Source organism: Amblyomma americanum, chromosome 5 (genome assembly GCF_052857255.1).
Source record: "Amblyomma americanum isolate KBUSLIRL-KWMA chromosome 5, ASM5285725v1, whole genome shotgun sequence".
Taxonomy (NCBI): Eukaryota; Metazoa; Arthropoda; class Arachnida; order Ixodida; family Ixodidae; genus Amblyomma; species Amblyomma americanum.
Window position 1 is genome coordinate 86,452,605 of NC_135501.1, and position 19,435 is coordinate 86,472,039.

At 48.1% G+C, this 19,435-nt stretch overlaps 1 protein-coding gene across 1 annotated transcript in view; it reads left to right on the forward strand.

Annotated features, from left to right (window-relative positions):
* Positions 1-19,435, forward strand: part of LOC144134031 (fatty acid synthase-like) — a 134,087-nt gene that overhangs the window by 65,071 nt on the left and 49,581 nt on the right. Inside the window, exons 11-16 of the mRNA XM_077667039.1 lie at positions 5,357-5,614; positions 6,480-6,696; positions 10,039-10,293; positions 10,790-10,963; positions 15,041-16,247; positions 17,514-17,665. Coding sequence (XP_077523165.1) covers positions 5,357-5,614; positions 6,480-6,696; positions 10,039-10,293; positions 10,790-10,963; positions 15,041-16,247; positions 17,514-17,665 — 2,263 coding nt within the window. The remainder of the gene's footprint in view (positions 1-5,356; positions 5,615-6,479; positions 6,697-10,038; positions 10,294-10,789; positions 10,964-15,040; positions 16,248-17,513; positions 17,666-19,435) is intronic.

A 19,435-nucleotide genomic window follows, 5' to 3' on the forward strand; every position in this document is an offset into this window, starting at 1 on the left:
GAGAGAGGCTCCCATAGGAGTACCTTGCAGTTGACGGTAAAACAGGCCTTGGAATGCAAAATACGTGTTGCCGAGGCAGAACTGTAGGAGTCTGCAGAGGTCAGGAACGTCAATAGGAGTCCTTTCAGGTAAGGATCTGCCAGAGTCGAGGGGAGAAGAGCAGGCTTGTACGGCAAGGTCAACAGGGACGCACGTGAAAAACGACTTGACGTCAAACGACACTATCAGCTCGTTGTCGGCCGGTGATATGTCGCTTACCTTCTGGATGAAGTGAGTCGAATTTCGTACGTGTGCCGAGCCACAACCCACAGGAGGCGAGATGATGCGATGAAGGTAACCAGATGAGCTGTGGAGTGGGGAACGACTGTAGTCCACGATGGGACGCATCGGCATACCAGTCTTGTGCACTTTGGGAAGGCCGTAGAGGGCGGGGGCGGAACCGTTGGTGCACAGGAGTTTGAAGTAAAGTGGTTTGTGGGTCGGAGGGACGAAAGTGAAAACGTTGCTGAGAATTTTCTGTAAATCGCGCTGCACCTTAGCTGTTCGGTCCTTGTCCAATCGGCAGTAGGTGGTGTCATCTTCAAGTAGATTCTGCACCCTGGCTTACATAGTCTTTCCGGTCGAAAAAGACAGTGGTGTTGCCTTTGTCGGCGGGAAATAGGACTAGTTCCTTATTCTTGCGAACGCTGTTAAGAGCTTGGCGCTGTTCCGTAGTAAGAGGGGACAGGAATCGCCCCGGGCGGTATTTGGAGAGCACGCTGATAGCACGAGTCCTGGCTTCATCTTGACGTGCCGCATCCACTTGATTAACAGCGTTCTCCACAGCACACACCAGATTTTTAGCGTCCAGGGTGGGTTCAACGTCGAAATTGAGGCCAAGGTTTAAAACGGAGAGTTCAGCGTTGTTTGGGCTATATGACGAAACGTTGTTATCAACTGTTGCAGGAGCAGCTTTGGAGGTAGTTGACGGGGACGAAAGGAGTCGCTGCAACTTGTTTTTGTGCGAGACTTCTGCGGAACGCGAATTCATTGCAGTCTTATCATTAGCATGCAGTTGAATGCTGGAAACTCATCCGGGTAGAGCGACTGCAATCGACGACAAGCGAAAAAGGCTTCATTTTCTAAGGCTCTCAGCTTTTCTTTGCACTCAATTATCCTTGCTTGAAGAAGGGAACGTTCAGCTTTGGCAGTAACACTGCGTCCGAAGATTGTGCAGACAGGGCGAATCAGGTGAACCGAGCGAGGAATAAGGGCTAGAGACTTGCAGGTGAGATTGAACTGAAGGCGGCCTTTGAACGATGCCACGCGATTTGTTAGCGACACGTACTGACGGATGCTTGTGACGATGGGATGGCCGTACGCCCGGCGAAGGCTAATGAAATCAAGAGTTGGACGAAAACTCGATTGGTCGAGGTGAATCATAAAAAGTGACATTGATGACGCCAACCACAACAAAGAAAAGAACACCCAAAAGAAGTTACGGCTCTCATACGGGAGCCTTGTCCACAGTAACAAACGTGGAGCGGGTGCGCGAGCTTACGTATGCTTGAAAAGGGGGCGCAGAGACCGTACGTAAGCAGTTGACAGATTTCCGCAGTTTCGGTTCAAGGTGCGACAGGTCGTTTGTATAATCAAGGATTCCAGGTGAAGGGAACGGAATTTTCTATTTTCTGCCGCAAGAACTTGTGCCTCGCCCCAGTCGATAATTTGCTGTCTCGATATGCAGTGTTCAGCGATAGCACTGCAATTCATTTTCCTCTCTTTAACGCAGTTTTAGTGATCATTTAGGGGCCTTTCGAAGTTACCAGTTTCACCAATGTAGACGCAGTCGCAGTCGGAGCTGTGAATGCTGTAAACAACGCCCGGATATTTTTCTTTCGGAAGAACGTCCTTTACGTTGACCAAGCATGTCGCAGTTTTCTGGTCAGAACATGAGCAATGTCAACATTGAAGGTGCGCAGAATGCGTGCCAACACCTCGCTGATTCCAGGGGTGTAGGGAAAGCCCACAATGACGGGATTTGAAGGCGGAGGCTCCTTTGCCAAGCCATGCAAACCTAGCAAGCCGAGCGCCAGGCCGGGGCATAGCTTGTACCCATTTTGAGAAAACCAGTAAATAACAGGCCGGCAACGGGAGTCGAACCCACCACCTCTGAAACCGAGGCGGGTGCTTTACCACGATGCCATGGCTAGCGGTTTAAAAAAAGGGCCACAAATGGGCTTCTACCGCACGAGGCTGATTTAGGGCCCGTTCACACCTGTCCAAAAATCCGGCGAGCGAAGCGAATTCGGCCGCTTTCGACGCCGAGCGAGGCGGAAAGCGGCGCGGCGAGGGCGATCGGGCTGAGCCCAAATTTTCCGCGTTCGCCACCGCGGCGAAAAACATGGCGGCGCCCTTCGACGCAGTGCCCCTCGCCTCGGAATGAATTCGTCGTTGTTGCGACCTTGTTCAGCGCGTTCACTGGCTATAAATCGGACACCGGTACATCGCTTCGTCTCACGTGCCTCACCTATAAGCAAAAGTATAAGCCAATGCTTTATTTTTTTATTTTGAGTGACGATCCTGCCGCTACTAGGCCTACGAGGAGCGCCGCTTTTGTTGACAGTACTAGTTACCGTCCTGACAAGCAGATGGCGCCACTAGGCTGGGCGTTTAGTTTCGAGTCTGTTTGCATACGCTGAACTAAAGATGGGAATGTGCCTGCGTTTACGTACTCAAGCGTGCAAACGGTTATGGTACACAGACAGCATCGATCTTTTCTAACCATATCTGTGTGCGCCGCGAGCGGTCACGTGGTGGCCGGCAAGTGTGTGGAAAAGCGAGAAACAGCAGCGGCGCGGCGGTTCCGCCTTGCCCGGGCGTCAACAGATGGGAACAGGTCCTAGTTTTCCCGAATACGCTTCGCTCGCCGGATTTTTGGACAAGTGTGAATGCGCCCTTAGAGTTGCTTCATGGCGGAACTTATCTCTGATCCATCAAGGCAACTGTGCTCAAGACCATTTTCCCAAATATATCACCCTAGAAGAGCCGAGCACCCAGCGAGGGGAAATCTTGTACCCATTAAAAACCGGTATGTGCCCGACGGCACTGGGGATCGAACCCAGCACCTTCTGAATGCGAGGCGGATGCTCTACCACAAGGCCACGCTCCGGTGCCAGAAGACATTTACAGAAAATTCTCACCAACGTTTTCACTTTCGTCCCTCCGACCCACAAACCACTTTACTTCAAACTCCTGTTCACCAACGGTTCGGCCCCCGCCCTCTACGGCCTTCCCAAAGTGCACAAGACTGGTATGCCGATGCGTCCCATCGTGGACTACAGTCGTTTCCCACTCCACAGCTTATCTGGTTACCTTCATCGCATCATCTCGCCTCCTTTGGGTTGTGGCTCGGCACACGTACGAAATTCGACTCACTTCATCCAGAAGGTAAGCGACATATCACCGGCCGACAACGAGCTGATAGTGTCGTTTGACGTCAAGTCGTTTTTCACGTGCGTCCCTGTTGACCTTGCCGTACAAGCCTGCTCTTCTCCCCTCGACTCTGGCAGATCCTTACCTGAAAGGACTCCTATTGACGTTCCTGACCTCTGCAGACTCCTACAGTTCTTCCTCGGCAACACGTATTTTGCATTCCAAGGCCTGTTTTACCGTCAACTGCAAGGAACTCCTATGGGAGCCTCTATCTCCGTTACCGTCGCGAACCTCACCATTGAGTTTGTCGAACGCCGGGCCCTTGCAACATTTGTTCACCCGCCAAAAGGTTTCCTCAGATATGTTGACGACTGTTTCTGCATGATTCAAAAAGACGCTTTGCCTGCCTTTTCATCACATTTGAACTCCATAGAGGACCCCATTGAGTTCACCACAGAGGTCGAGGCGAACGGTGCATTGCCCTTTCTAGACGTCCTGTTGAAACGCGATAGTGGCAAACTATCAATCAGCGTTTTTAGGAAACCTGCCCACACGGGACGTTATCACAAATTTAGATCCGTCCACGCAGCCTCACATAAGAGATCGGTTGCTGCCACCTTATCAAAAAGGAGCCAACGCATTTTCAGTTCTTTCGAAGGCAGGGCAAACGACTTTGATATGGTGCGGCAAGAACTTTCACGCAATGACTACCCAACATCTTTCGTGGCATCAGTCTAAAAACAGCTGTAACGACCAGAACGTGAAACTTCTGTGTCTTCTTCCCTGAAACATGCCGCTGTTCCTTGCACCCCTGGAATCAGCGAGGCGTTGGCTCGCATTCTGCGCACCTTCAATGTTGACATTGCCCACGTTCCGACCAGAAAACTGCGACATGCTTTGGTCAACGTAAAGGACGGTCTTCCGAAACAAAATATCCTGGCGTGGTTTACAGCATACCCCGCTCCGAATGCGACTGCGTCTACATCGGCGAAACTGGTAACTTCGATAGGCCCCCAAATGATCACTAAAACTGCGTTAAAGAGAGGAAAATGGATTGCAGTGCTATCGCTGAACACTGCATATCGAAACAGCACATTATGGACTGTGGTAAGGCACAAGTTCTTGCGGCAGAAAAGAGGAAATTCCCTCGCCTGCACCTGGAATCTTTGATTATACAAACGGCCCGTCACACCTTGAACCGAAATTGCGCAAATCTGACAACTGCTTAGGCACGCTCTCTGCGCCCCTTTTCAGGCATACATAAGCTCGCGCACCCGCTTCTCGTTTTTTACTGTGAACAACGCTCTCTTATGGGAGCCGAAACATCTTTTGTGTGTTGCTTTCTTTGTTGTGGTTGGCGTCTTCAATGTCACGTTTTATGATTCACCCTGACCAGACGAGTTTTCGTCCAACTCTTGATTGCTATATTTTATTGCCGTGAATGACGTTGTGCTGGTGGCGTCGCAGCAAAACTTAACTTTCTGATGCAAAATTCTTTATACTGCGGCAAAATGGTGGGCGTTGTCAGCAGCGGGTAGCTTATTTACCACACTATCCATGTGACGCCCAGCTTTTTTGAAAAAAGCCCGCAGTGTCGCCCCAGAAGTCGCTGAACTCAATTTCTACGTGAGTAGGCTCTAGAGAAATGAACCCGCACTCAATTTCATTCTGCGTTTGTACGTCATTTCCGCGAAAACGACTGCGCCAAATTAACCGAAGGAAGCAAAAGCATGTCCAAAACATCCATGTGTCCCTATACTAAAACACTGAGAGTGTTCTCTACCAACTGAGGGTGAGTTGTAATGGAAGTCCTTGCACTTCGTTTCAAGTTCACCCTCTTTGCTGGTATGCCTGGAGCACATTGCCAGGTGACATCGCATTTCCACTCCTTGGAGGCTGGCATCATTCAGTGTCAAAAGACAATTTATTGATCTGTTCGCAGCCGATACTACGGCGCGCAGTCGGGCCCGACGCCAGCATCCTAGGACTGATGAAGCGTGATCAGGACAGCCTGACTTACTTCCTGAGCTCACTGGGCAAGCTACACACGCTTGGAGTGCAGCTCGACCTGTCTGTGCTATACCCACCGGTGCCATTCCCTGTGCCACGGGGCACTCCAAGCATAGGGCACCTTGTCAGCTGGGACCATTCGCATCAGTGGACTGTGGCCAAATGGAACGACTTTGCAACCTCGAGTAAGGTGGGTAAAGAGAGCCTTGAAGAAAGCTCGTCACCAGCGTGGAGCCGGTTGCTTACCAGCTCTAAACTGGCAAGATTAAACACGCGATAAAAAGTTGAACGGAGGCTGGTCGTCACGGGGAAAAAAATACCCTGGTTCCAATAGCTGCCGATTGTTATACGTTAGACCTCCCATATGTGTAAAGGAATCCTGCCCCGTAAAATGCGCAAAAGTGACCTTCCCACTGCACAAGGTGGTACCACTCATGTAGCCTAAGTGTTCTCGCCGCAGCATCATCACCGTTTAAACGAATAGCTAGATTTCATGATGTCTGTAGCTTCTCGCTGGGAGCCTTGCATACCACTACAGATGCTGAGCACAGCACAAGCGTTCTCGATGTTCAAGCTAGTGCAACTTGCCGCCTATAATGTTGCTCTTTATATGTGCCCTAGAAAAGCTGCTCGTTTTAAAAAAAACTGACATTTCATTTCTTACGTTTAGGCTTTTAAGCCATGCAACTACTACACAACTTATAATAGTATGCTTTTAGCACGTCCAACGATCTTCTCCAACATACTGCTACGCTAAGCTTCCACTTATAACCGAGGTCTTGAACTACGATGGGTGCCGATGAAATCAACTTGAATTTAACTTCTCGATTAGTGAAAGTTCGTTTTTGTTTACAATGTAATTTTCAATTGCCTGCCTTTGATCGCACCAGTGAATTTTACCTTCAAGGAGACTTCCCCAACGCCAGAGGCATGCAGTGCCTGACTACAGGTAGTACGACACCTGGCAATCTCTTCTACGGGCTGGGTTGAAAGCGACCTGTATTTAGTAGCATGAAGGTTTGCGTTCACATACACGGCACCGCTTTTATTCGCAGTTTTCCGAAGATGTTGTCGAAATAGACCTCGACTCCAACGTGGGAGACGCCTACCTGGCTGGCCATCAGCTCGATGGCCGCGTCCTCTATCCCGCTGCCGGCTACATGGTCCTGGCCTGGAAGTGCCTGACCAAGCTCTCCGGCAAGTCGTTCGACCAGATGCCTGTGATGTTCGAAGATGTTACCTTCCATCGGGCCACAATACTGCCAAAGACCGGTTAGCATCCCAGCAGTTTTCTCAAGGGGCCTTCCCCTCATGCGTCTTTCTTGCGATCTTGCGACCGGGAGGAGGGAGTCATTGCTTGAATAAAGGTAATAGTGTTGTCGACAAAAGCCCGTAACCAAGCTTGGACATTTTAAAGAAACAAGCGCTGCCCGCAGGCCAGGCGGGTATGTTCATTTTTCAAAACAATCGAGCCATGGACAACGCCATTCACGGTACGAATTGGAATCAAGAACTGCTTGCGTTTGCTGTTGAGCAGGCTAATTTTTTCATCGACATCGGTGACGGCACGGCTGAGCCTGCAAGGAAAAAGGGCCATAGTATTTCACTGCACCATCATTCTTATTTATGAGGCACTTGCGTTCATGGCGTCTGCTCACCTGCGCTCCACGGCCGCGCTATTTCCCTCTTGCGCCAATTTCTAGCTTGCAGAAGAGAGCACTTTACCTTGTATTCAATTCATCCACCGCCCGTAGCTTGCGCTCCCCTACCCGCAAATTGTGAGATACAGCCGCTTCGCACATTGTTTTGTTAATGCGAAAGCGTTAAAGCGCCCGTTCTGCAGAAAATCCTGCGCCATCGCAACAGGGTCATCAGCATCGACGTTGTGAGTGAAAAAAATTGGAGAGAGCACTCAAGCTACGTTTTAAGGATATGACGTGACAGCGTGATGGGTTGATTTCCATATATGCAGACTTGGTCAGTGTGTACTTTACAGTCACAGATCTCTAGGAGCCCGCATACCAGCCCTAGCGCAATGTTGCAGCGGTTAAGCGATGCGCCACTGCCCTGTGATGGCAGATTCTGCCACCGGTGGGCCTTGTGCGAACCATGTTGCTCTTCCTGAGCGACAAATCATTAATATAACAGGTATACCTGCCACGGTGGGCAGTTTACTCCCAACCCGGTGGGCAGGTTGGGATGGTGCCGCAAGTTCACGTGACCTAGGTCACCCACCTGCCTCCCAGGTTGCTTCTCCGGGGATTTTTCCTAGATTTTTCTCGACGCCGGATTTTCGGCGATATGAGCTTGTTAGCGCTATCGCGTTAAAATCCCCAGAGAAGCAACCTAGCTGGGCTACCTAGGTCACGTGACTTTGTGGCGTCATCACATCCTGCCCATCAGATTGTATGCAAACTGACCGTTGTGCGAGGTAGCAGAGAAATTATTAATGCTATAACGTTAAAGGTTCCGGTGTCCACAGAATCAGGCGTTGGCGTTGTGAGCGAAAAATCGCGAACGTGACACTGTCAGGCGGTGCCCAGATAGCAATCTAGGAGGCAGGTGGGAAACTAGGTTATGTTACCTTGCAGCGTCAACACAACCTGGCCGCTGGATAGTTAGAAAACGGCCCACTTCAGGAGGAGGCAGTTAAATTAATAATTCAAACTGGGACGCACAAGGCCCATCTCAGGGCAGTGGCGCATCGCCCAACCGCTGCAGCACTGCGCCAGGAAGGGTATGAGGATTTCCAGGGACCTATGAACGTATAACATATAATGACCAGGGGAATTGACACAATACGCTATCGCGTCATGCCGCTAATGTGGAGCTTAAGAGTTTTGAGTTCCCTCCAATTTTTATTGACTTACCATGAGAGGTTTCTCGTCAATAGCAACCTTGGACCCTCAAGCCCCACCGGTGGTAGCACCTGCCATTGCAGGTCAGTGGCGCATCTCTTAACCGCTGCACCACTGCACCAAGAGTGATACGAGGACTCTCAGGGATCTATGAGTGCAATGTCGAGAATGACCAATTCCGCGTCTATGGGCACGAGTCCATTAAGGCCATACTCGTAAGGCTGAATTAAGTGACCCCTACAATTTATTTTTATAGTCCACTTTGTCCACTGTAGCCCGCCGCCCATACATGTAAACAGTGCATTCAAATATCCTGCGGACACTTTATCGTTGGAAACGACAATATTCGTGAAATTCAGAGGAGTGGCATTCGTGGGGCTCTTACTCAAGTTCGTGCTCACAATATTTTATACTTCATGCTACTTCCTGGTGTAAAAGTATCTCCGGGCTATGATGAAAAATTTTGCAGATTCTATAAAAAGCAACTGCACATGAATTTGTAGCTCACAAAGCAAAAGACAGCGGGGCTAATGTGACACACATTTTCAAAACAAGGCCTTTTTTATCGTTTACAACTATCAAAAAACATATAATAGTGAATATGAGAGCACCAAGTTAAGCTGAGCAGACAAAAATTGTAGTATTCAGAATTTCTAAATGCCACATTTTCCCGCAACCCTAACAGCAAACTGAGACAGCTCACTCGGTAAATTGAGGTGAAGCCTCAAAATAAGCGCGTTCCTCTTTCCTGCGGTGACTCCAGACGAAGTTCGCTCCAGGAGTATCAAACACGTTCTTCTCAGCCTGTTCAAATGAGAAATACCCTATCCAGACAAAGTCCAGCTCTATTTTCTTTTATTGCCAGCTCTAAAGTAGGTAGTTCTACGAGAGTGTGCGTGTTGTTGGCTATAAGGTCCTTTTGATTCTGCCCGTTCTTCGCAATTTTGGTACCTTCTTTGTTTTCGCTTCCCACCATAAATGATAATTGTGTGGCATTGCCCGATTTTCATTGCGTGATTTGAGCCTTTCGTCCCAATTGCAGGTCAGGCCGAACAGAGCTCTCACCGTGTTCTAGCCACTGTTGCTAGTCAGCAGAGAATTTCCTGCTCTCCGCCTTCCTTCGTTTTTTTCTGCTTACCAAGGGCGTCTTTTATCTTATCTTCTCTTATCTTGATTATCCTAAAAGCTTTTCCCATGCCTTTTTAGCTCCTATTGGCATTCGCACTTTTCCTCTTGTAGTTTTCGATTATACTGGAAAGCGAGAAAAAAGGCACAGCTTCCCAGATGCGAGAAAATGATTATTTTTATGTTAAACCCTCAAGAATGCAGTGACATAGCATTGACTCCACATGTATCCAGCTGTTAAAATAGTGTCTCCTTAAATACAAGCAGAAAAATCGTCTTCAGTTTTTCATATGTAAAGATAAATGACTAATCGACATAAATAAATTACCACGTTGAACAAGGACGCAGCTCCGGTTGTGCTGACAACTACCGAAAAAGATGGCCTACTAAAATTAGCTCCTTTATAAACGCTGTGTAGCCTGCCAAACTTATCTGGTGATTTTTTTCGTTCATCGGAAAAAACATTGATGTCTGCCTTAAGCTGCACTGCAATCAAAATGGGGATGGTCCCTTAGCTAAATATCATCAATTTATTTGCACGGTTTAAGGTTAGTTCGCTCTAAGTAACAAGATTTCTTGTTGCGTTCTTTGTCGTGTTTTGCTCCACACTCCCCTAATCGTTTGGACGCAGGTACGGTGCGCTTGCAGGTCCACGTGATGCCAGTCTCTGGGAAATTCGAGGTCAGCCAGAACGGGTCTCTAGCGGCGAGCGGTCGCATCCGCGTCCCCGCTCAAGAAGAGAAAGTCCTCGGCATGGACCCGCCAGGCCCGCCAGCGGAGACCGTAGTCTATGAGCTCGACGCAGATGACATCTACAAGGACCTCAGGCTTCGTGGCTACGAGTATAGCGGAGGCTTCCAGAGTGTCCTCAAAGCGGACTTGCACAGTTAGTAACTGGGACACTTTGCCACATTGTGCGCTCTTCGGGCGGTTTTACGAAGACACGATAGTGAGCGTTAAGTCTGAAGTGCAAGTACATTTCGGCAATACGTGTTTGGGCTAGTTGGTGCGGATTAGAGATTATGATAAGAAAAAAAAAACCGCTGGCACACAACTCAAGGTGAGGCACACAGCACAGGGCGGCGTGCCCTCTGCAAACGCGTTGGTTGCTTTAAAAAAATGACGAAATATACTGCATTTTTAATACCCAACTGTACGAAGGTCACAGTAACCAAATTAAACATCAGCGTTAGCTTTTCGAAAGTATTTGCTCTCACAATCGATTAAAAATTAACATCATTTAGAAAAAAGTGTGATACAGGTGACCACGAATCAAACACTACAACGCATGCGCTTTTTCGCCAGTGCTGTCCGGGGGTATTTTCTTAAACCCAATACGATGCTGCTTAATGCGCTTCTTTTTTTGTTCTTGTGTTTTTCAGAGCCACGTGGCATACTTAAGTGGGCTAACAACTGGGTGGCATTCATCGATGGCATGCTTCAATTCTGTGTCTTGCTAGACCCGTTGCTTGAGTTCAAGCTTCCGGCAAGGATTTCGTCTTGCCGCATAGATCCCCGTGTTCAAGCTGACGTCATCCAGAAGTTTGGAGAGCAAGGTTAGTGCTCAAAATCCGCATTTTCTCGCTACAGGACGACAAAAGGTTAGGTGGAAGCTCGATAGTTAATCGATTCACGTGATCGCTGTGAGAGATTAGAACATTATTTAGGCATTTTTCCTAAAAATACCAAGAAGAAATTAAGTTGGACTGTATCAGAAATATACCAGGTTCTAGCGAAAAAGAGGCTGACATCGCTTAAAATGGGGTTTGAAGAAGGTAGCCAGTATTTTAAAAATTCATGTAGGTGTCGCCAGAAGTGGATGCTTTCTCATGAAAACTGCGGAGTGTGAGAGAGCTTTTGGTCGCTGATCTGTAAGCCTAGTAACACCTTCATTCACTTGCAAACAGTGACCACGTAGGCCTAAAGGTATGGCTGTAGGGAGTTCCAGCCTAATGGTGGAAAAACCTAAATAAAATTTCAAGGCAAAATTGCACCTTTTGCTGCCATAGGTACAAAAAACATAACCAGAAATGTCAGAGTCAATTTCTACTAAGAACAGTTATCTGGGCACATTAAGCATGTTTGTTTTCTGAATACAAACAACTAGAAATTGAAACAATTTCCCACTACATCTATTGTGAAAACGAATTTGCCCTGCGGCGAGAAGATACTTAAAAAGCGTTTTCAACTGTGCCTCAGCAAATGAGAAAATAGTAGCAAGAATATTAATATCTATCGGAAAATGAAGACTGAGCAATATAAGGGCCAGCTTAGTTGAAATAACGAATAAGTTTAATAACTAAAGCGGGGCCCATGGGCCATTGCGTGGCTATTGGGGAAAAGAAACGGGATTCGATGAGACCTTGTTCATTGGCATCGTTCGAGATCCGAGCATCGATTCGCTCATGTTGAGAAAGGGAGCTTGAGCACTAAGTCTAAACTCCATAGGCTGGTCAGTGTTTTCTCTGGCTTCTTATTTGGAAATACCCTTGCGGGTGTAAGCGTCAAACGCTTCTTATTCTTTGATTTGAGTGCCAGGTGTTTAAGCCTGTTTTACAGGGTCAACAGTTGGCGATTCGATGACGGGTACTTATGCTGCTTTCCTGTTTTCTCAGCGCAGTTTTCTGCTTTGTTTGCGAGCGAGCTGCCGCGTTCGGAGGGGCTCATAGGTTCCACTGGTGAGTCCTTTTCTCGTGTCTTGCCGCAGTCGAAGATCGTGACCACCTTCTTGGTGCCGACGGGTTTCGTTCCTTTAAGTGATATCCAGATGGGGAAGTGATCGCTGCCCCAAGTGTCTGTTTCCATCATCCACGAGGCGGTGGAGCCCTTGCTCACCCAAGTCAAGTCCGGGTTAGTACGAACCTGACTTTTGTGTAGGCCCACTCTCGTGCACTGGCTCGTGTCGTTGAGGAGTTCCAGACCGGCGTCTTCAGCTGTCCTCAGTAGTTCCAGGCCTCTCGCGGTGTTGTTGTGGTAGCCCCAGAGCGTGTGCCGAGCGTTAAAGTCTCCTCCGATAATCACATGGTCAGCTGGGTACTCACTTCTAATGCATCGTATCCACTGGAATCCTTGGTTCCTGCTTCTTCCAGTGTCCGGGCGTATGTACACGGAGCAGATGATAATCTTATGTTTCAATCGGCTGTCAGCGATTCGTACTGCCACCGCTTCGCAGGAATCGTCACTGGCGGTGTCGGTTCGGATCGGTGCGTGGGTTATCCCTTTTCTTAGGTAAACCGCTGCCTGACCTTTGGGCACTTCCTCCTTCTTGTGTAGAATAGAAGGTTGAGTGTGAATTTTGAAACCGTTGATCTTCGGTGTTGCGCCACGTATTTCTTGCAGCAGGAGAGCAACCGGAAGGTCGGCTGCTTTCATAGTATCCAGGCGAGTCCGGAGAGCGTTCACAGTTTGATTGAGGCTGCGACAGTTCCACTGTAGAATCCTTCGGGCGCAGGTCATTATTCTAGATGGGATTGAAGGCCTTGTCATTGTCAGTTAAAAACGTTCTGCGACAGCCGTGATGCCCCTCCATATTCTCTTCATCCTCCCCTGTTTCTCTTCTTCTTGTCTTGTTTCATCTTCTTTGCTATTTCTTTACTGATATTTTCTCATCTCCTCCTAAGGTTTTAGCCCAGTCGCGCCGATTTCGTTTCAATGGAGCCCTTTTTCTCTGTTCCTCCTTTCACTCCGTCCGCATCCCTTGTCCAACAAAGTGTGGTTTAAGTTTCCAACGGGAAGTGAGACAGCTAGCGCACTTTTTTCCTTTTAAAATAATTTTCTTTCTCTTGGCTTCGGTTAACACATTTGTTCTTATTTTTCTCATGTTCTTCTTTCGGTTCTCATTAATTTTTTTTCTCTTTATTTTTCTGTTCTCTTTATTTTCTGCTTCTTTTCAGTCTTCATCTCTTTCTCTTCTTATTATTCGTATTCTGCTTCGTACTAGTTTCTCTTCGTCATCTCTCTTGAACTGGCTGTTGTCGCTGTTGCCTCAGAAGCGATGGCACACACCCACGATAGGGAATAACCTTCAGCCTTGTTCTCAGCGTCTTCTTTCTGTTCTTTTTCGTCTCTTCATCCCTTTCGCTTTGTCATTTGGTTTCTCTTCTTCTTTTTCTGCTATTCTTCATATTCTTTTTCTCTGCTCAGTGAGAGCTGTTAAAGGCTGGTTCCCGGGGTCGTAGTACTCTAGTAGCTGTTGAAATCGGCGTAACCGAAGGGAGGTAACCACCAGGAAGGAAGACAAGAATGGTTACCCTCTAAACAGGAGGGTGTGTGGAGAGCGGAGGAATGCGAAACCTGAAGATGGTTAAGATGGAACGATGCAGAGGAGAATTTCTTTAGAAGGACGAGGGTATGGCTGGAACGGAGGAATGCGCCACGGAGGAATGGGCGGTTGCGACGATAACCTCGTGGTGGTCGCCGTAATAAAAATGAGGGTTGCCCTCCTAAGCGAGTATATAAAGCGCATAGGAGTGCGTAAATGGAAGGAGGCTACCATAGAAAGAGGAAGAGGAGGAGACCTACCGCGGAAGGAGGGTAGAAAATTGTTACTTTCCTGCGTAGTAGTGCGTAACTGACATGTGGCTGCCACGGAACATTTCGGAGGATGCTTATCGTCGAAAAATGAGGGTATGGCGAAATCAGAGAAATGTACTAAAGTAGAATGGTCGCCACGGGAATGAGGATGGTGATAGCGGAAGAATGCTGCACGTCCTTTTTACGGCGGCTGCTGTGAAGCGCACCGACCGAGGAGAGGCTCAGGAAAATGACACGAAAGGTCTGTAACTATTATGCATGCTGTTCTCAGATTGCCGACCTCAGTATGTCCAGAAATATAAACACCTGAACAGCTTTCTCTCTCCATCCCCATGTAATGCCACACAATAATAACCGTCCTGTGAGTTTCTTTCGTCCCCTCTTCCTCTTCCCTTCCTCAGCTTGTTTCTATTCTATTCTCTCTCTTTTTTTTGCCTCTCCTGGCTAGGCTTGGGTCTTTGTATGCCTTGCCTTGGCTTGGCTACGATCCATTTCGGCGCCAACGAAATCCAGGCCAAAAGTCATATTTAGGGAACATTTAAAGACATCCAGGTGGTCGAAATTTTTCTGGAGCCCTCCACTACGGCACCTTTTTCTTCCTTTCGTCTTTCAGTCTATCCTTTATTATTTCCCTTGCGGTGCGGTTCAGGTGTCCGCCTAGATGTAGAACATGTATTGCGCCATTTCCTTTCCCCAAAACACCAATTTGCAATTTTCATTTTCTTCTTTTTTTTGTTCGCTTGGCTTGCCTTAGCTCGCGTATTTCTACCACAACTGCAACAAGCCTTGCTTAGACAGCCGCGAAGGGCAAGGTCCTATTAACGGCTCGCCTCGGAAAACAGCGGATATCAGCTAGTGTTTAGAAAGGGATTGACCTAAATTGCTGATAAGTGCATGCATTTTTGCAGTCAAGCCATATTTTATACAATTACTTGCGCCGTAGGATTTTTTGCTTTCTCTCATGTAAGCTAAGGCATAAATAAAATAACTATCACGTGTTCCAAACTGCGACAAACTCGATCCTCTCCCCAATCACCACATTAACACCTAGAGTTTCCGTCTGCCACAATTTGTAGATTCCTAAATTCTCTGTTTTGCAGGTATACACGTGCATTACAATGGCTGCCTCAACACATGCTGTGCCGGTGGCGTTGCAATCAGAGGTCTGAAGAGTACCATCGCTCCACGACGCGGTGCGCGGCAGACTCCGTTCATTCAAGAGTACCAGTTCGTTCCTTATGTCGACGACGATGCCGCCATAGAAGAACGGGAGGCTCGCCTACGGGAATACGTAGACGTGTGTAGTGCCGTCGCCCGAAGCTTGCTCGAGGCGAGCGGTGAGGAAGCGGCAGAGTACCTGGGGCTAATACAGGATTACTGCGAGGTACCCGAGGACATCCTGAACCAATACCTCACAAGCACGGCGGATTACAGCGGCCTGTTGCGTGTTCTCATGGCTATCCGGATGAAACTGCAGCAGTCTGCTACGTCTCTAGTCACGGCCGTTGGATGGGCGCTGACCGCACACAAAAATTACCTTCAAAATGACATTCTCTGCACCGACCTTCTAAACGAAGATTCGTTAAGGCCCCTTCTGGACGTCGTAGTGGAAAATACGAGCACCAGGAAGATCTGTGTATTAGAGCTGGCTGTCGAAGAAAGCGATTGTCTTTTAACGCCCCGCGTATCCGAATTGCTTCCGCTGTCCAACGCTTTGCTGAAGACTGAGTACAATGTTGCCCATCCGCGCCCAGATGACTTCTCATCACAGCAATTACCGGAGGGAGCAATGAGGAATTTGTGGCATCCAGGCTCAACCTTGGTAAACGCACTGCCCGATGCCGAACTGCTCGTTGCATGCGTTGTCCCCAGCATCCCAAACCATCTTGAAACCTTGGCTGTACAACTATCCACGCTCTGCAAGGAGCAGTCTTTTGTACTTCTTTGTCTCCGTACAGCCTTTGCTTCGGCCGAAGTATTCGTATCGAAATTCAGCGGTACTTCGACCACTCTTCACACAAAGGATACAGCTTTGTCACTGCTTCGTGCATATGGGTTTCTGCTTGTGGGGCTGAGGTCCAACAACTGGTCCACGCTATTTTTACTGAGAAAAAAGGCAACGCTTCCTCAAGCTGCAAAAGAAAAATTGCTGGGATTAGAGAACACTACATTCAGCTGGGTCGAGACGCTGAAGGACAAGATTGTCGAGGGCGAGGATTTCTGGCTGATTGCAAAGGACGCCGGCGTCAGTGGTGTCGTTGGTCTGATAAACTGCCTAAGAACGGAGACTGGCTGCAGCCGTCTGAGGTAAAAGTCAAAATAAGATTGGCACTTTTCAGGTCAAAAGTATTTTAGTGAATTCAATTTTTCATCACCCGTTTGCCGTGCGAAGCTAAGAAAATTGAAAGCGCCTACAACCTGCTCAATTTTAGATTTTCTTAAACAAAGCACACATTTTGCGTTACCGGTACCATGAACTGCTACTGGAAGTGCACTCGTATCTTCACAGACGTAGCAGTAGTGGATTCCTTTCGGATCCGTCGAAAGCGGGTCCGGGTGATGCCGTGTGGTGGTGGTAGAGTCTGGGTCCTTTTACATGATAGCAGGTGGAGTGGGAGGGACTGGTGCCAGTCATTCGAGAGTTCATGTTTCAAATTCCTGAAATGTGGCAAATAGCAATGAACGCGTGCTTCCCTGCCACATTTTAAAGACTGGCACGCACAATGACTTTACTTGTTTGCAGATAGGTGCTCTTTCATGGTGGCTAATTGCTTACATTGATAGGCAGTTTATTTTCCTAAGTAATTTTCACCTTTCAGTGCAGACATAATTTATTTATTTATTTAGTCCCCAAATGCCTCTTGGACCGTGGTTTCACATTAGGGGCGGGCGGCTTCACAGATGAATTCAAGGATGGGTGGCTTCACCACATAAAATTTTCAATGGCTGTCCTGAAATTTGTGGCACTGGAGTGGTGAACCACTTCTTCAGCCTGATCATCCCAGTCTTTCGCTGTTTGCGGAAAAAATGAGCGAAGGTGAGATGATGTGCGCGCGTGCGGCCGGTATACAGACTTGGAGTGACTAGTCCGGGATAAATGGCGGTGAGCGAAGAATAACGCTGTTATCAATTGGAGAATGATATAACTTGTGGTATAGAACAAGCCTGGCTATTTTACCTCGAGTTTCTAGATTGCGAACATTTGCGTTAGATTTTAGACCTGTGGCACTAGTATAAGAAGAATAGTCATGAAAAATAAATCGAGCTGCCCGGTTTTAGAGAGATTCAATGGAGTTAGAAAGATTAGTCTGACGAGGGTCCCAAACTGAGCATGCATATTCTGGCTTGGGCCATATAAAGGTTTTGCAAGCAAGGATTTTTGCGGACATGAATAGCCCACCGTATGCTTCTATCCCAAGTTGCTCCTCTTGTATATACAGGCGAAACCATTACGCCTTTCAAAATAATGCTAAGAAATCAGAATCTGTCATGAGAAGTAAGGTGTCGAAGATATGCGATGACGAAGGAGGCCTACGAGCAAGCAAACTTCGTGTTTTTACTCCTCCTCGCTAGGTGCGTTTTCGACGCAAGCCTGAAGAAGACGGCAGTCTATCACGGCACACTGGGAGATACTATGTGGAAGGACTTGCTGGAAAGAAATCTTGTGATGAACGTCCACCGTGATGGACAGTGGGGCTCATTTCGCTACCTCACCATGTACTCATGTGAGTTCGGATTCGCGCATTTGCCGATGCTAAGGTCCGTGTATTGCTAGCCACATTCTGAACATGCTTAAACAAAAACTGCTTAGCACTGCCCTAACTAGAGGGTTTAGAACTTAAATCGTTGCAGGAAATTGATTTGCAGCTAAATTTTTGCATGGACTTATACAACCCGGATATATTAATTATTTTTTAATTGAACATTCACTACATCAGCTTGAAAATCACGTATGAAAGTGCAGCGCTGTTTTCTCAGTTACTGCGCTCGCGTCGAGCGGAACATTCGACATATCAGACTGCGTTCCACGCACCTGCAAGTGAAGGTTCTCCTAAAGGGATCCAATGCTCGATCACTTTTCGCACACAAAAACAGGTTAGCTGCGCGGCCTTTCGCACCTTTTGGTAGCCATAGCGCTGCGAAACCGCGTTACGAGGTGAACGCGTGGTGTGCATGCAGCTGCCTTTGGCCTCTGGCCCTCAGTTTTCAGGCCACAGTCATTAAGCGACGGCTATTTTAACAACCAAAGCTTAGCGGTTGCTCTTGCCTAGCGTGCGTCGCTCGCTTCGGTGCAGAAGCCGATGTGGAAACCGACTGTAGCTTATTTTTAATCAGAGCTGATTACATTTACAGTGTACAGGTATCAGAGCAAGACATCTTTTGGAACGCAGTTTAGTTCCAAAGCATTAGCCATAGCTATTTCGACGTGAAGCAGGCTTCGACGCCTAGCAAGCAGTGCGCTGGCGGGCAGCACGTCGATAGGGCGGCGTACCGCTGCAAGTGAACCTTACTAGCGTGTTTTCTTTTTTCTGTTTTGCAGATTAGTTTATCCATTCTGATTTTGTATATATAATACTAAGGGAGTTAAATCACCAGCAAGAGCGAGAGGCCGCAAACAGCAGGCACACAAAAAGCAGGTCACCTCAGTGCACCAGATGCAACGTCCACGTCGTCAACAGCACCCCGACAGTCAAGCGTCCTCTTCATCTCGCGGTTGTGTACCGTAACATTGCCCTCCAACGCCCGGCAGGCGAAGCACAGTCCCTCTGCGTCCTCAATCGGGGAGTTCGATTGGTAGGGCTCAAGACGGGCGACATCCACGAGCTCGGTGGATGGGAGAGGAGAGTTGGGGTGCAGGGTCGGGATTTCTTAGGTAACATTGTTCGGTTGCCGCAAGACGTGGTAAAGACCCACGTAACGGGGCAGAAGTTTCTTATAGAGGCCACACGACGCGCAGAAAGCAAGAGCGAGGAAAAGGAAGACAGGAGGGCGTCACGGTGGCGAAGGTCGAAACGGCCCATTTGAGCGGTCTGAGAAGCATGGAGACGATCCCGAGCGATTTGATGGGCGGCGTCAGCCCAGCCAATCGCGTGAGAAGCGTAGCTACTGGGAAAAACGCGATGAGGAAGTAAGCAGAAAAGGGTAGCAAAGGGTCGCGGCCAAAAAGTAGATATGATAGAACGGGGAGTGTCCGGTGGTATCATGGTGTGGGGAATTTGACATCAGAATTAAAGAAAGTCCGGAGAGAGTTGACTGATATGCAACAATACAGTCGCCGAATAACCTGGTGATAAAGGGTGTTCCTGTGGTTGCGGACGAGAACCTCATCTCCACCATGAAAACGATTTCTGGATGCCTGAACACTGAAGTGATCGAGTCTGACATTGAAGTTATTCATCGTGTACCTACAAAGAAAAAAGATGAACAGAACATAATTGTGAAGTTTTTTTCCCATACAGTGCGGGATAAAATTCTGAAAGCTGCAAAGAAGCAAA